The sequence below is a fragment of the Phoca vitulina genome, unplaced genomic scaffold (genome assembly GCF_004348235.1).
Source record: "Phoca vitulina isolate PV1807 unplaced genomic scaffold, GSC_HSeal_1.0 scaffold23, whole genome shotgun sequence".
In the NCBI taxonomy this organism is placed as follows: domain Eukaryota; kingdom Metazoa; phylum Chordata; class Mammalia; order Carnivora; family Phocidae; genus Phoca; species Phoca vitulina.
Genome location: NW_022589726.1, coordinates 9500731 through 9518800, shown reverse-complemented (window position 1 = coordinate 9518800; position 18070 = coordinate 9500731). Strand labels below are relative to the sequence as shown.

Sequence of the window (18070 nt, the reverse complement as noted above, 5' to 3'; positions counted from 1 at the left end):
GCTCTGGGAACAAAAACTAGAAGGGACCATGCCTTCACATGGACTTCAGGGATCACAGTGGGTGCTGTTTAGGTCTGTGGTTTTTTTTTTTTCTTTACGGTCAGATAACAGGTAAGTTTTTATGTACTTGGGGAGGAGGACAGGGTTGAAAGAGGCCATCTGTACACTACGGAGATCAAGGAGCAGCGCGCTGTTAAGATGCGGTCTCCCAATGCCCAATTCCAAAGACTGATGCCAACAGGCTACCAAAGCCGGTGAAGGAGCCCCGCCTGTGGAGGGGCGGGGCGAAGCCCTAGGAGAGGCTTGGGAGGGGCTGAGGGCGGGGCCTGAGCTGGGCTGGCGCGAGGGGCGGGGTGGAGACGCCGGGGCGGCCCCTGGGCGGGGCTTGAGCGGGGGCGGGGTTGATTCGGGTGACTCCCTTCCCCCCGGCCTAGGCCTGCACCTGAAGCCGGCAGGGCAGGGCGCTGAGCGCCGGTCTCTTCTCCGGCCCAGCACCAGGGTGGCGGTGGCCGACGGGAAGCCCGAGTGGGATGCGGCTGACGCGGAAGCGGCTCTGCTCGTTTCTCATCGCCCTGTACTGCCTCTTCTCCCTCTACGCCGCCTACCACGTTTTCTTCGGGCGCCGCCGCCGGGCGCCGGCCGCGTCTCTGCGGGGCCTAAGGAAAGGGGCGGCCCCGGCGCGGGAGAGGCGCGGCCGAGGTAGGACACTGGGCTGCTGCAGACCCGGCTCGCGGGTCCGGGGGTGCCCCCGGGCTCCAGGCTGCGCCTCCCCTCCAGCTCTAGGTAGCGGGCCCTGGGCTCGGGCTCGGAGCGTGTGCGGCTGTCTCAGTCCTCGCCCGAATCTCACACGCCAGCCCCACTCCCCACCTTCAAAGCTGACTGGCGCGCACTCCGTGAAACACGTCTTGAACCTGCGAGGCATTGTCACAGAATGTCGGAGATTCTTGGGAATGCCGCTGGGTTTAAGACCTCTATTTCCTCCGTGACACAAAGAGCCTTCGCTAATCTTGCAGCGATTTGGGAAGGCCTGCGTGCCTTACCTCCAAATGGTGGTCCTCTGTCCTGGATTTTGACCTATGTCAGAATCGGACTCAGACTTATCTCTCCCTTTTTTCAGAATTGTGCACAGTAGTATCTAAAACTGTTGGACACTTTCCATTCTGAAGTCAAGTTTTTATGTATAGGTTCCGTATACACAATCTATAAAGAATAGCGAAAGTTAAACTTGATACATATTATCCAGTTAGTTTAGAAGGTTTCATTTGGAAGAGATGATTTTGTGTCTGCTGTTAACATTCTATTTCTAAGATCTTTCAGAATAAAGATTTAATAAAAATTCTGATTTCCTTTTTTTTAATTGTATGTGTTTAAACAGTTCAAATGCAGTTGCTTTACCTCTATGAAAAGCTGAAATTAGCACGCCCTCACATCTAATTTAAAGGGCTTGAATTTATTTACATCTGCAGCTCTACCTTACTGATAAACACGGTTACTCTTTTTAAAACACAGAACAATCTACTTTGGGAAGTGAAGAATGGAATCCTTGGGAAGGAGATGAAAAAAATGAGCAACAACACAGATTTAAAACTAGCCTTCAAATATTAAATAAATCCACAAAAGGGAAAACAGACTTCCGTGTACAAATCTGGGGGAAAGCTGCCATTGGTAAGTTAATGTATAGAGCTAAGACATGTAAAAAGAATCCTAAATGTACTTTATTAATGTTAAATTCAATTCATTTTAATGCATTTAGTCTACTTCATCATTTGTTAAAGCATCATGATACATTTTTTTACTTTTCCTTAATATTTCATTTCTCCTTTCTGTTAGACAATATCTGTGGAAATACACGTACACAGATATCTGTCGTTGGTCTTTGAGGACAGCTTTATTTGTAGATACAAAGTAGAATGTAAGTGTCATTATATAGAAATGCCTATGTCAACTGAATTTTCATGAATTTATGCATTTATTGGACACTTGACACACAAATATAAGATGTGGCCCCTGCACATGATGGCCAAACAAATTTGGGAAACATTAAACTGAACAAAGTTAAACAGGGTTCTTTATTACAGGCCATTCTCAGAGCCCTTAATATGCCAGTGTTCATTATAAATATGTAAGAGGGGGATATAGGATACAGTTAATTAAACTTGAATACCCGCAAAAGCATTTTTGCTCTGAGTATCATGAGATTCTAGAGTTCCAAGTTATATATTATGCTCAATCAGAGAATGGGACCCTAAATGAGGGTTACAAGAGTCAGAAAGAATTAAGCAAATTAAAAGGGGCTTTGTTGGGCCTTTAAACATTGGATTTATCTACAGTAAGGTATATCGTAGAATAAGGTAGAAAGGACCAGAGGAGAAGAAAGTAATCAGAGAATGACGCTTTGCCCTTAGTGTTTCATAAATTTGCTTGCATGCAAATATACATCCTTGAAGATTACTACTGACCTCCAGATTTCAAGTACCTAGACCCAGGCTCCAATCATCAAGTTCTAGCAACTTTTTTCTTTATAAAATCTCTAATATTAATTTCATCCTTTAAATTCCCATTTCCCCATTCTAGTTTTTAATTAATTCTATTCTTCACAGGTTTTCATGTTTCCAGACTTTTCTCTATGCCATTCAGTAAGCACAAAGTGACTAGATGAGTTTTATCAAACACTCCTTTTCATCAACCTATTTCCCAGGCAAATAGGATTCCAATTCCATTCCTATTCGAAAAGGAGGGAAAAGGGGGCACCTGGGTGGCTCAGTCAGTTAAACGTCAGACTCTTGATTTCAGCTCAGGTCATGATCTCAGCGTCGTGAGATTGAGCCCTGTGTCGGGCTCTGTGCTCAGTGCAGAGTTGGCTTGGAATTCTTTCTCTGTCTCTCTCTTTCTGCCCCTTCCCCCACTGGCACTCGGTGTGTGTGTGTGTCTCTCTCTTTCTCTCTTGCTTTCACTCTCACTCTTGCTCTCAAATAAATAAAATCTTTTTTAAAAAGTGGAGGGGAGGGGGAGGAAAATGGAGTCACTGGTCCAAGCAATTCTAAATTCCAACCAGGCAAACTGTTAAGTTTCAAGGCCTGGGAAAAACCTGTGGCTCAGAACTTTGCTTCTGGTCTTGCAGCTCTCAATCCTTGCAGTCATCCTTCCTTTGTCATGAATGGTAGCATGTGCTTGCCGCTCAGTGGTTTTATCAGCCGGTATCCTACTGGTAGGATTTGGGGAATCAATACCCTTCTTTCATTTCAACATCTCTCTGTCCCCTTTAGTCCAAGCCAGCAGTGTTTCTGCTGATAGAACATTTTCAAGAAGCTTGTGGGTCTCCTATCACAGGAAATTCACTCCATCAGACAAGAACTCTTCCAGGTCTTTCCTGGAGAATCTCATCTCTGTTTCTGGCTTCTGCTGAGTTGGCTGAGGAGACCCATAAATTACACCCCTAATAATCTCAATGAGCCCTCTATGTGACTGAATATTTTAACCTTTTAATCCTTTTGAGGCACTAGCAAAAAGATACTCAACTATATCCGTCACCTTCTTTCAGAAACACGCCTTTCTGACAGTGAATCTCCTAATTTTCCACCCTTTTGCAATTGAACAAGCTGAGAATTTCCCAAACCATCAAGTCCTGGCTCCTTCTTGCTTAAGTTCCTCGCTCAATCACTCTTTCCTCTTATATTTACTATAATCAGCAAGAAGAAACCAGGCCACAGCTTCAACACTGCTTGGAAATCTCTTCAGCTAAATATCCAAGTTTATCATTTACACTTTCCACTTTCCATATAACTTCTAGACACAATTCAACTAAGCATTCTGGTGCTATTATAACCAGGATCCCCTTTTCTCCAGTTTCTAGTAACATGTTCCTCATTTCCTTCTGAGCCCTCACCAGCAGCACTTTAACCTGCATATTTCTACTAATAGTCTGCTTAAATGCTTATAAAAATCAGTAAATGGTTTGTTTTTACTGTGCTTTTTCTCTTCTGAGTTCTCACCAGCTGAGTCACTAACACCCATACTTCTACCTATAACCTGTCCAAGGCAATCTAATGTAGGCATTTCTAAATCAAGCTCCTCAAAGTTCTTCCAGCCTCTTCCCATTACTCAATTCCAAAGCCACTTCCAGATTTTTGAGAATTTATTACAGCAGTATCTCATTTCCAGGTACCATAATCTCTAGTTTCCTGCCATAAGCAGTTACCAAAAATTTAGTGAATTAAAACAACACAATTTTATTATCTTTTTTTAATTAATATAATTGACATATAACATTGTATTGGTTTCAGGTATACAACATAATGGTTTGAGATATTTATATTTTGTGAAGTGATCAACATAGTAAGTCTAGTTAGTATCTATCACCACACATACTTTTTTTCTTGTGATGAGAACTTTTAAGATCTACTCTCTTAGCAACTTCCAAATATATAAAACAGTATTATTAACCATAGTCACCATAAACTTATAATCTTACATTTTTGAAGGTAGAAGTCTAAAAAGTGTCCACAGGGTTGTATTCTTTTTGGAGTCTCTAGAGGAGGATCTGTTTCCTTGACTTTTGTAGCTTCTTCAAGCTACCCACATTCCTTGACTCATGGCCCCACATCATTCCAACTTCTGCTTCCGTCCTCATACCTCCTTCCCTCACTCTGACACCCTTGCTTCCCTCTCGTGAAAACACTTATGATTACCTAGGGCCTATCTAGATAATCCAGGATAACCTTCCCACCTCAGCATCATTAATCACATATAGAAAGTTTCTTTTGCCATGTAAGATAATGTATTCATAGATTCTAGAGATTACATCCTCGGCCATCTTGGGTGGACAGGGAGGCATTATTGGGCCACCACACATGGAAAGCTTTATCTGATTGGCTAAGTGTTTAAGCACAGTCATTTTGTGTGTGTCCTTTTAGTACCAGGGCATAATGCAAATGGAATAAAGCACATCTGTCAATAAGTAAAACAGGGCTCCCAGATTACTTCCTTCTGCTTTCCTCCACTCTCAGAGCTTTCATTCAGGTGAAATCACAGTAAAATATCAGGGGCCACCCTAAGGAGAAAGATGCAAAGGCATTTGTCTGCAGAGGGCATGATGCAGTGAGGGATGTGTGTTCAAGTGAAGACGAGTTACTATCTCCCTGATGTATTGACTGTATACATATATGCGTGAGCTCCTCTGGTGGTGTTTGGCACAAAATGGTGAATTCCCCTAGTTTGTTAGAATATAGAAGCCATTCTAATCATATAGTAACTTACATTATAACACATGTCAGGATGAAGTAGGTAGTAAAAGTCCAACGAAAATTAGGGGTTTCTCAGGTTTAGAGTAAGAGAGGTTATTGTCTTTGATGTAACCCACATTCTGCCACATTTCACACTGACAAGCTCTGAATTCTGTCTCTCATACCTTAACCACCATATTGGTGATTTTGAGCTATTGCTTGGCAGAAGTGCCTGCCAGGGGACCAAAAAGGAATACAGTTTGCTTTCCTGGTCAACTTACATAAATGAGCAGAACATAAACTCATCTCACACACCAGAGTAAACCAGACAGTAAATGGATTTGTTCTTATTTTCTGTTTGTTTGTTTGTTTGATTGATTACCAGGTTTGTATCTCTGGGAGCATATTTTTGAAGGCTTGCTTGATCCCACCGATGTGACTGCTCAGTGGAGAGAAGGAAATTCAGTTGTAAGAAGAACACATTACAGGTATTAATTGTGCAACATTAACGTTTGCTGTCTTTCTATACAATGTTTTATATAAATACGAGGAGAAAAATCAGAGGAAAACATATTTAGAGACAATATTTCCAGTTCAACTTGTGAAGAATAGAAAAGTGAATCTCATGAATATATATATTGTAGTTATAGTTTACCTGAACATTTTTACAAAATGCTTCCTTTTTTTAATTTTGTCGGTTTCATTTTTATCAAAACATTTCTGATTATATGGGAAGGTTCATGCTCCAAATTTTATAACATTTGATTGTTGATAAGCATTTAATATTCCATATCTTGAAGGAATAATATATAAACTTAAAAGTATTTTCATTTTTCTCTTTCATATACTAGTCATGTTCACATATTTTATAATACTCAAGTGGAAGCAAAGCTATTGTTATGAGTTGTGAAAATTTTATAAAAACATTTATATATGAGTCTTTCATGATTTGATGGTATAGATTATCATTTTAATGCAATTACTCAGAAATCTTTTTTTTATTTTTATTTTGTTAAGATTTTATTTATTTATTTGAGAGAGAGAGGGAGAACACAGAGGGAGAAGCGGACTCCCCACTGAACAGAGAGCCCAACACGGGGCTCAATCCCAGGACCCTGATCGTGACCTGAGCCGAACAATGGCAGACACTTAACCGACTGAGCCACCCAGGCTCCCCCAGAAATCTTTTTTTCTTTTTTCAGATTCAGTAAAACCAATGTATCATTAAGACTTTTTGAGTTTTTATTTTTATAAAACTTTTATCTATGATTCCATATTTTCTAAAGATTTTTAAATAGGTAGAATTGCGATTATTTTCTTTAGGAAAAAATGTGATAATATTGCTGTATGAAAGAGTGCTATTTTCTATTAGATTTTCTTTCTTGGGACATCTGGGTGGCTCAGTTGGTTAAGTGACTGCCTTCGGCTCAGGTCATGATCCCAGGGTGCTGGGATCAAGTCCCACATTGGGCTGCTTGCTCAGCGGGGAGTCTGCTTCTCCCTCTCCCTCTGCCTGCCACTCCCCCTGCTTGTGCCCTCTCTCTCTGTCAAATAAATAAAATCTTTAAAAAAAAAAAAAGATTTTGCTTTCTTATTGAAATAAAAATAATCATTTTAAATGCTTATTTCATGTAACAATTGTACTATTAGGGAAAAAAATGTCAACCAAAGATTCAGGTTTCTGTTAGGTTTCCATTTATTTCCCACAGAAATCAAAAAGAAAAGCTATGGTTAATCTCAATTTCATTTGAGTTTTCTCTGCTAATTCTTGTTTAGTTTTTAGACACTTGGAAAGCAATTTCATTTCATGTATCTTTTCAAAGTAATCATTCTTGAAAAGTAAACAGGTTTTTATGTTTTTTAAGATTTTATTTATTTTTTAAAGATTTTATTTATTTATTTTTAAGTAACCTCTATACCCATCGTGTGGCTCAAACTCATGTCCCCAAGATCAAGAGTCACACACTCCTCCAACTGAGCCAGCCAGGTGCCCCAAAATGGGTGAATTTTACAAAATGTAAATTAAAACTTACTCAGTATCTTGATCTTTAGAAATAAGTTCAACTTTTTCTTTTTTTTTTAACCTTTTCATAAGTAGCAGATGTTAATTGAAAATACCATAATTGAACTCTGAAAACAATAAGTTAAATAATTTGGCATCTAGCTTTTGTTTTATCGAATAGATGGACAGTTATATATCTTGTGATAATTCCTGCATATGGACATACAGGACTCTGAAGGCAGTCTTTTAAGGATAAGCAAAGGCCATGATGAGCAGAAGTAAGATTCCTCCTAAGAAATTAAAAATGAAGTTGCCCTATGAAATTAAACTGTAAATCAATATACGATAGATATGAGTAGAGATAGGCCAAGTTCCTTCAAGAGACAGAATAAGTCCCAGGCTCGCTTGTAACCTAGTTGAACATATTAATATAAAGAATGTATCAATAAGGCTTTTGTGCAGGTACATGAAGGAGAGATAATATTCAGTTCATTCAGTTCTGGAAACAGAAAGGAGAAGGGAAGTAGGGAGATGTTGCAGTACCTCTTTAAGTAATAGTAAAAATAATAAAACTAATAACAGCAGCAAGACTCCTATAGTGATTCCTATGTGCCAGATACTGTTTTAAGCACTGTACATCTGTTAATGCATTTAGTCTTCAAAATAATCCTGTGAGGGTCACCTGGCAGGCTCAGTCAGTAGAGCATGTGACTCTTGATCTTGGGGTTGTGAGTTTGAGCCCCACATTGGATGTAAAGATGACTTAAAAATAAATCAACTTTTGGCAGCGCTGCTGCCGCCCGGTCACAGCCTCCTCGCCCACTGCACGCAGACGTGGCAAAAATGTCCAGCCCTACTGAGGCTGAGCCGTGCATCGAGTCTCTGATTGCTGTTTTCCAGAAGTTTGCTGGAAAGGAGGGTAACAACTGCACGCTCTCCCAAGACAGAGTTCCTAGCCTTCGTGAATACAAAACTGGCTGCCTTCACAAAGAACTGGAAGGACTCTGGTGTCCTTGACCACATGATGAAGAAAATGGACAATGGGCAGCTAGATTTCCAAGAGTTTCTTCACTTTCTTGATGGCGTGGCCATAGCTTTCCATGACTCCTTTACAAGGTCTACCCATTTCCGGAAGTAAATCTAAGGTGTCTTGGGCCTGCCCTCCAGACCGCTTCCTTTCCTTCAAAGCAGCCTCCCGATCATCGCCTCCTCCTCACATCCTACATGGACCCTGAGCCCAGAGCGTCCACTGCCCTTTGCAAGCCAGGCCAGTAGTTAATAAAGCAATAGCATTGTTTAAAGCACAATAAACAGAGTTTTAAAAAATTCAGTACTCAGATTTTACAAGTTTGTTTGTTTTTTAAAATTACATCTTTCTTTTTTTAAGATAGGCTTATAATTAAAAAGACTAATAAGTGATTATTACAATAACTTGGAAAATTCAGAAGATGTTGTCATCACTCATAATTCCGCTGTGCCCAGAATTCCAAAAACAGGGTTAGACAACATTTCGTCATGTCTACTTCCAGTCTTTTTTCTATGTATAGGATTATGTAATTAAAATTGTAGTACAGATACGATATTGTTTCTTTTTCACAGAGAATAAAATAACACATTCTCATTTACCCATCACGCAGAACCAACATATTCTAGCTCTCTGTCATATTTGCTTCAGATATTTAACTTTCCTCTTCAAAGAATTAAATATTCCCAGTAAAAGGGAAGCTTTCTTTGTACTATTTCCCAGTTCCTCTTCTCTTCTTCCTCCTCAGAGGCAACCCCTATAATGAATTTGGTGTGTATCCTCCCATTCATATTTTCATATTTGTACTTATACTAGATTTAAGCACAATTTTTATATTGCACTTTCAAATTTACATAGAATTGTCATATCTTATGAGTATTCTGCAGCTTGCTTTTTTCCTTAACATTATGTTTTTGAGACTTAACCTCCATGGATGTTTATAATGCCATCCTCCCTTTCTCAATTCATCACTTACATTTCATTCAGATAAAGAACGTTAACAGTAACTCCCACATAAAAGAGGTGGGAGCTGCTTACTCTATACAGAGGAGGAACTATACAGAGTTTCACATGATTCAACTGTGAATAGTTCACCAGCTCAAACTCTGGCCAGCATGTATTCTGAATGTGGTTAAAAGCAACAACCAAGCTACCACATTTCTGATTATCATATGCAGTTGATCTTACTACAACCAAAGCTTCCCATTAATTGACATCCATGCTCTATCATTCAAACTTGTTCAGGAAAACTTGCATTATAGAAATTATGTTTCTAGAAAGAATACAGATTAAATCTCATTGTAGATTTTATGTAAAATGATTAAAAACTTCTGATCTCAAATACCTTTGTTCTGTTTTTGTTGGTTTGTCTCTTGTTCTTGTTTTGTTGTATTGTTTTAACAGCTTCATCACTGGCCCAGCTGTAGTCCCAGGGTACTTTCCCATTGATGTGAATAACGTGGTACTCATTCTAAATGGGAGAGAAAAAACTAAGATCTTTTATGCCACCCAGTGGTTACTTTATGCACAAAATTTAGTGCAAACTCAAAAAGTCCAGCATCTCGCCGTTGTGTTGCTTGGAAATGAACATTGTAATAATGAATGGATAAACCAGTTCCTCAAAAGAAATGGAGGCTTTGTGGAGCTGCTTTTCATAATATATGACAGCCCCTGGGTTAATGATGTGGATATCTTTCAGTGGCCTTTAGGAGTGGCAACGTAAGTACAAAATATTATTACATGTTTCTAGACTCTAAGACCTGAATTTCTGAATCAGGAAGATTGTACTTTAAATTTGTAATAAATGTAGTTCTGGTATCATCTGGGAGGCCAGGTACAATCTTTTCCATGGAAAAAATATGGTTTGGTCTCATGCTTCAGTAATAATAATGATGTTTTTAGAGTACTTTAGCTTTTTTTTTTTTTTGAAGATTGTGAGTGGGGAAGAGGGGCAGAGGGAGATGGAGAGAGAGAATCTTTTTTTTTTTTTTTAAGATTTTATTTATTTATCTGACAGAGAGACACAGCAAGAGAGGGAATACAAGCAGGGGGAGTGGGAGAGGGAGAAGCAGGCTTCCCGTGGAGCAGGGAGCCCGATGTGGGGCTTGATCCCAGGACCCTGGGATTATGACCTGAGCCGAAAGCAGACGCTTAACGACTGAGCCACCCAGGAGCCCCTGGAGAAAGAGAATCTTAAACAGGCTCCATGCATAGCACAGAGCCCAACTCAGGGCTTGATCTCACAACCCTGAGATCATGACCTGAGGCAAAATCAAGAGTTGGACGCTTAACCAACTGAGCCACCCCAGGCACCCCCAGAGTATTTTAGCATTTTATAAGGAGAGGGGATAAGTTAACTTTTTGTGTTTTAGAACTCCAAGGCATAGGATGAATTTTCAAGTTTATCAGTAGTGCCCTAAAGAGATGTTTAAACAGAGAATGGCAGACAGGCAGACCTACTTAAAACAACTATAGAATCTATATAATTTATAGTAAAAACAAAAAAAATCTTACTTGTAAAACAATATTAAGGAACACCTGGGTGGCTCAGTTGCTTAAGCGTCTGCCTTCGGCTCAGGTCATGGTCCCAGGGTCCTGGGATTGAGTCCTACATCAGGCTTCTTGCTCAGTGGGGAGCCTGCTTCTCCCTCTGCCTACTGCCCCCCGCCCCCGCTTGTGCTGTCTCTCTCGGGCTTTCTCTCTGACAAATAAATAAGTAAAATCTTTAAAAAAAAAAAAAAAAAAAGAATTTAGAAAAGCAATATTAAATCAGGAGCATTCCATACCCCTGATTTGAGAGGATCATAATATGCTCAGATCTGTCACTGAGACTTGCTAAACTTGCACGAATCTCTTCTATAATAAGAGGAGTTAATTAAGTAATAACAAAGGCTTCTAAATATGTCTATAGAGTCTATAAAATGGAAACTTATTTTTTATCTTTCTGTTAATAGAGGGTTTTTAGCTGACTTTAAGATAAGTTAAACTTAGATCCAGCACTAGTACAGAAACCCCAGGGGTTCTGTCTCTTGTTCGCTGTATCGACAGAGTCTAAAACCAAGCCTGCATAGAGTAGAGAGTGAATACTTGCCAAATGGATGAATTACAAGAAATTTCATTAACATGTTTTTTGAATCAGATATTCATTATTCATTCTTATCACTTTTTACCAGATGGGACCTTAAACTACTGCTTAGTTGGCTACACAAATATCACCAGAGAAGCGTATTAACAAGACATCCTTCCTGGCCTACCCTGCAGTATTCCAACTTAGTAGGTTTGTGGTAGCATCCGACAAAAAGGTTTATATTAAGTATAGCCAGATATAAGACCTTTGAAAATTCTGTCCCGTGAGCAGAGCTCATACTTGTAAAATGCTCTGAAACAAAATTACTCTTTCATAGTAACACTACATAGCCTATTCATACAATTTCCATACATTGGATGGAAACTCTGTAATTCTTTTATTGTTGGACTAGACCAATATCCTTTTTATAGATAAGTGCTTTTCAAGCAGAAGCAGTTTTGCCTCCCAGGAGACACTTGACAATGCCTGGAGGTCATTTTTGGTTGTTACAAGTGGAAGGGCGACAATGGCATCTGGTGGGTAGAGGCCGGCGATGCTGCTAAATATCCTACAAGGTAGAGGACAGCCTCCACAACAAAAAATGAACTAGCCCAAAATGGCAGTAATGCCAAGGCTGAAAAAACCTGTGAAGAATGTTATATAAAGCGTCACCCTTATAGGAGGGTTCTATTGTTTGGTCTCTAGTATTTCCAAATGCCCATGAGAAGGGGTCAGTTGCAGCAGGCCTCTTCTGTATGGCATGCAAGGGCTTTTTTATATTTTTTTATTAGTGTTTTAAAAGCTAGGGTTGGTTTTTTTTAAGATTATTCATTTTAGAGAGAGAGAGCGGGGAAGGGGCAGAGGGGGAAGGAGAGAGAGGTTTTTTTTTAATTTTTTAAAATATTTTATTTATTTATTTATTTATTTATTTATTTATTTGACAGAGAGATAGCGAGAGCAGGAACACAAGCAGGGGGAGAGGGAGAGAGAGAAGCAGGCTTCCCGCTAAGCAGGGAGCCCGATGTGGGGCTCGATCCCAGGACCCTGGGATCATGACCTGAGCTGAAGGCAGCCGCTTAACCAACTGAGCCACCCAGGTGCCCCAGGAGAGAGAGTCGTAAGCTGACTCCACGCTGAATGCAGAGCCCACCTTGGGGCTATATCTCACGACCCTGAGATCATGACCTGAGCTGAATCCAAGAGTCGGAAGCTTAACTGACTGCACTACCCAGGTGCCAAAGTATTTTTTAATCTACTTTACGGGTGCCTGGATGACTCGGTTGGGCGTCCAGCTCTTGATTTCAGCTCGGGTCATGGTCTCAGGGTCCTGGGATTCAGCCCTGCGTTGGACTTCCGTGCACTCTGCGCAGAGTCTGATTGGGATTCTCTCTCTCCCTCTCCCTCTGCCCCTCCTCCCGCTTGCATACACCCTCCTCCAATAAGTAAATAAATAAATGAATAAAATCTTTTTTAAAAATCAACCTACAAGAGCCCGTTTTTAAAAATCTACTTTAAAAGCCTTTGGAGGGCGCCTGGGTGGCTCAGTTGGTTAAGCGACTGCCTTCAGCTCAGGTCATGATCCTGGAGTCCCGGGATCGAGTCCCACATTGGGCTCCCTGCTCAGCTGGGGGTCTGCTTCTCCCTCTGATCCTCTTCCCTCTCGTGCTCTTGGTCTCTCATTCTCTCTCTCTCAAATAAATAAATAAAATCTTTAAAAAAATAAATAAATAAAAGCCTTTGGAAAATTGGAGCTCTTTGCTATAGAAATGTGTATTCTGTAATCTTTCCATCACCTGGCTACAACAGTCATTAAAGCATGATCATTATGAATGTGGATTATTTATACTTTGAAGGTCTTGAATTCAACCTTCCTTATAACCACAAGTGGAAGTTGAAGAGTAAAAAAAAACATTTCAGGCACTTAATCTCTATAGCAATTTCATAAAAGATGTCAATGTGAGGTTATTTTTTTAAGTTAGTAGATTCAGGGACTTTTCCAAAGTAAGCATGGAAAATTACAGTTTGAGGTTTAGAAAATCATACTTGAAATCTCTTCTCTCTGCATCATGATGCTACCTAAGATGTTAGGTTATACAGTCATTTGCCAATCCTATTGTCATATGTTGTTAACTCATATGTACTTATTTCTGTAGATACAGGAATTTTCCTGTGGTGGAAGCAAGTTGGTCAATGCTGCATAATGAAAGGCCCTACTTATGTAATTTCTTAGGAACCGTTTATGAAAATTCATCCAGACAAGCACTAATGAACATTTTGAAACAAGATGGGAACGATAAGCTTTGTTGGGTTTCAGCAAGAGAACAGTAAGTTCTATGTTTACTTGATTCACCCATTTTGTTCTCTAGTTCGAGAGTTGCATTATGTAGCAGCACAGGTCTCCAAAGAGACATTGTTAGCTTCATTAATACCAGTCTTTCTGCAGAAGATATATCAGTAATTAAGGCTGTGTAGAAACTGGGTTGTATGCATTTAAAATGGGGAGAATCTCCTATAGCTAGAGTCCATCCTGAAGAGAAATACTAGTAACTATCCTATGCAAATGTCAATTGTCTGAGATTCCTCAATGATGTTTGTCAGTTAGACCTGACACACAACGATTATGAGTGCCAGTAAGGTCTGAGGTTCATCCCTGAGATGTTTGGTCGACCAGTTTCAGTGTTCCAAGAGTGGCATGAAGTACTCCTCACACCTTCAGGGAACTGACACCACCCTGACGACAGGAGAACAGGACATACTATTCTTTGAATCCCCAGATCTAACATAGGACCTTACACAAATAGGCCTAGGATAAATGGGGAGTGGATGGTTGGATGGATGGATGGATGGATGGATGGATGATGGATGGATGGATGGATTTAACTTCCTTCCATCTTTTGCATGGTAATCATGAAACAGGTGTTCATGGAGTGAAGGAAGAAATCTTGGAATTATTCCTTTTGTTTTTAAATAAATAAATGCAATTTCATGTGTAGAATCATCAAAGAAGAAATGCCTAAAAAATGTCCTTCCAGATCTAAAAATATATTAATTGTAGCAGATATTCTCTTTTTGTTTTTGTTTTTGTTTTGTTTTAAAGATTTTATTTATTTATTTGAGAGAGAGAATGAGAGACAGAGAGCATGAGAGGGAGGAGGGTCAGAGGGAGAAGCAGACTCCCCACTGAGCAGGGAGCCCGATGCGGGACTCGATCCTGGGACTCCAGGATCATGACCTGAGCCGAAGGCAGTCGCTTAACCGACTGAGCCACCCAGGCGCCCCAGATATTCTCTTTTTGAAAGCATAACTCCCAACTCTAAGAACAGATGTAGAGTTAATGTAACCGTACTATATCCATTCAGTCAACAACTGTTTTTCAAGCAACTGCTATATGCCAGGAACTATCTCAGCTATGAAGGATACAGCAGTGAACAAAACAGTCAAAAGTCCATGCCCTCTTAGAACTTAAATGTTTGTTGGAGGAGACAAACCAGTAAAATATATTGTGTGTCAGATACATGATAGATGCCATGTAAAAACAGCTGAGCAGAGGAGGGATGTAGAGAGGACTAGGGATCAAGAGTGGAGCACCTGCTGTTATAGAATGGCTAAGGAATTCTCCAGTATGAAGATTACAGATAAGCACAGGCCTGAAGAAAGTGCAGGGGTGAACCCTGTGTCTATTTAGGAGAAGGGTAGTCCAGGCAGAGGGAAAGCAAATGTAAAGAGCCACAAGGGGACAGTGTACCAGGAAAGGAGTGAATGAGGGCAGTGTAAAATATCAAAGTTTATTGTAGGAATAGAATTATTCTTGCAATTCCTCTTACAGCCTTGAGCCGGGAGGTGGAGTAGGTGTCCTCCTTGCTTCTCATTGCTGCTTCCAGACCATTCTCCCCTTTCCCTCCCTACAACCTCCCATTTTGAATATCTTGTCAGCAAACAAAACCATCCATTGCTCTTTTTCTTTGAAGTCATTTACTGACCCTGGGGTTTATCTCCTTACTTCCATGAAGAGTTTAGTTCTGGCACACTCTCACTCTCTCCCATGTTACTCCAACCTAATTCTTGGTGATTCCCAATCTATATAGATGGTCCTTCTGCCACCTTTGTCTTACGGTTCCTTTACCCCCCGTCTTCCAGTGATCTGGTCCTCCAGTTGGCCTTGGCCATGCAGTGTCCTGCTCATTTCTTAGACCTTATCATTACACATACTTCATCTTTGTGATCTCAAGTTCCAGCATCTCTCTGTGTAACCACCATTTTCTGTCATTTCAGCTCACTCCCTATAATTAATTGACTACAACAATTTAGCTGGGATTTATAATTCATTGTTCCTACTACTTTTCATTGTCTTTTGCTCACCTCATCTTTACTTTCTTCTTTTCCACTCTTAAATTTCATAGTCAACTATGACTGATACACATTCAAATCCCTAGTTCCCTAATGGAGCAAACCCTAACTCTGGTAAAATCCAGCTCTCTTACCTGCACCATGCGGCCAGACACACACACACAGAGAATTGTGCCAATAGACCTCACTTTAAATATGTGACCTTGACTCTCAAGTGCCCAGCAATCATACGTTCCCCTTGTCCGTGTGTTCTCCCTCTCTCCTACAAGACTGCTTCGTACCTTCTTCTCTCTTCATTACCTTCTGACCCTATTGCTTATTTCACTGAGAAAATAGGAATGGTTGGGAGAGAATGTCTAGCTTTCTAAAGGTCTCTCAACTTCTACCTTTGTCCCTATACAGTCTATTCTCAACACAAGGGCCAGATTAATTCTGATAAAACACGGGTCAGGTCAGTCACCCCTCTGATCACAACCCTCCATGATGGGATGCTCTGACTTCATCTTCCCTCCTCTTCCCCTCTGCTCTCCTGCTTCAGCCACCCTGGCCTCCTTGCTGTTCCTTGGCCTTGCCAGGCACACACCGTCTCGTGGCTTTTGTACTTGTACTGTACTTAGTTCCCCCCTGAAACGTCTGCGTGGTTTGCTGCCTCACCTCCAGCTCTGTGCTCAGACGACCCTGCAATGAGACGTTCCCTGATTACCTCCTTAAAACTGCAACACTGCTGGCTCAGAAACTCCCTCCTCGCTTCTCTGCTTTATTTTTCTTCATAGTACTTAACACCTAAATAACATACTGACCTGACTTGTTTACTATCCATCTCCATCACTGGAACTAGAATGTAAGCTCTGTGAGGGCAGGATTTTGGAGGGTGGGGTAGAGAAAGAAGACCTGGCACTCAGAAAACATGGGCTGGGGGTGCCTGCCTGGCTGGCTCGGTTGGTAGAGCGTGAGACTCTTGACCTCAGGGTTGTGAGTTCAAACCCCACGTTGGGTGTAGGGATTACTTAAAAATAAAATCTTTAAAAAAAAGAAAATATTGGCTGGATTAACATTCATTCAGAAATTTTGTGGTGACTACTAGATTTAAACATATGTCGCTGTAAACTTTTCAAATTCTTAAATATTTTCAAGAAATCTATTTGGGCAAGATTTTATTTCTCTCTTCTGCCGTCATCTCTATAATGTGTTTACCATTTCCTGTAGCTGACATTTTCTCTCACAAAAAACATGCTTATTAAAGTGAAAACGACAGTTGTTTTTCTGATTTTTTAAGGTGGCAGCCTCAGGAAACAAATGAAAGCCTTAAGAATTACCAAGATGCTTTGCTTCAGAGTGATCTCACATTGTGCCCAGTAGGAATAAACACAGAATGTTATAGAATATACGAGGCTTGCTCCTATGGCTCTATTCCCGTGGTAGAAGATGTCATGACAGCCGGCAGCTGTGGAAATGCATCTGTTTACCGTAATTCTCCTCTGCAGCTACTCAAGTCCATGGACGCTCCTTTTATCTTTATTAAGAACTGGAATGAACTACCTGCTGTTTTAGAAAAAGAGAAAACTCTAATTTTACAAGAAAAGGTTCAAAGAAGAAAAATGTTACTCCACTGGTATCAGCACTTCAAAACGGAGCTAAAAATGAGATTTACTAATATTTTAGAAAGTTCATTTTTAATGAATAATAAAGGGTAACTGTTAATTATCTTTTTGAGCTAAGATCTGATTTTTAAAGTCATTTCTAATACTTGATGTGTGTGTGTGTGTGTATAAATGTTCTTTGAGGTACCCTCATAGACGCTAGATTATGTAATGTCAACTAAGTGCTCCATCGTTGGGTCACTCCTGAAAATGAAGATGTTACTCAAACTCACTTTTACTAGGTCAGATGATTTAACATTTATCAACTCTTCTCATCCATTCAGATCCACTCTAGGGAAGCAGCATTCTATGGTGGAAAGACAGCTTTGGAGTCAGATAGAACCTGGGTTGAAACCTTGCCTCCGCACCTACTACCTGCGGACCTTGAGGAAGCCATATAAGTGTCCTGAGTCTTAGTTCCTTTCAATGTAAAATGAAGACAATGGTACCTCCTAGGTTAAGTTTTAAAAAAGAAATATAAAGTATCCAATATATATAGTAAATGCTAAATAAATACTAATCTCTTTTTTTTTTTAAAGATTTTATTTATTTGACACAGAGAGAGAGAGAGCACAAGCAGGGGGAGCGGCAGGCAGAGGGAGAGGGAGAAGCAGGCTCTCCGCTGAGCAAGGAGCCCAATATGGGGCTCAATCCCAGGATTCTGGGATCGTGACCTGAGCCGAAGGCAGCCGCTTAACCGACTGAGCCACCCAGGTACCCCTAAATACTAATTTCTAATTCATTTTTCATTCCTTACTAGTTAATAAT

The 18070-nt window shown here is 40.4% G+C and overlaps 1 protein-coding gene across 1 annotated transcript; it reads left to right on the top strand.

Annotated features, from left to right (window-relative positions):
* The first annotated feature begins 387 nt into the window (after positions 1–387).
* RXYLT1 (ribitol xylosyltransferase 1) lies at positions 388–17745 on the top strand. Its single transcript, XM_032421059.1, has 6 exons — positions 388–699; positions 1510–1665; positions 5608–5710; positions 9653–9967; positions 13469–13639; positions 16939–17745. Exons 1-6 carry the CDS (start codon positions 531–533, stop codon positions 17354–17356), a joined length of 1332 nt encoding a protein of 443 aa, XP_032276950.1. The 5' UTR covers positions 388–530; the 3' UTR covers positions 17357–17745.
* Positions 17746–18070: the final 325 nt, after the last annotated feature.

Coding starts and splice junctions, on each gene's coding strand:
- RXYLT1 (XM_032421059.1), top strand. CDS start 531: ATGCGGCTGACGCGGAAGCGGCTCTGCTCGTTTCTCATCGCCCTGTAC. Junction 700..1,509: donor GCGGGAGAGGCGCGGCCGAG/GTAGGACACTGG, acceptor TTTAAAACACAG/AACAATCTACTTTGGGAAGT. Junction 1,666..5,607: donor CTGGGGGAAAGCTGCCATTG/GTAAGTTAATGT, acceptor ATTGATTACCAG/GTTTGTATCTCTGGGAGCAT.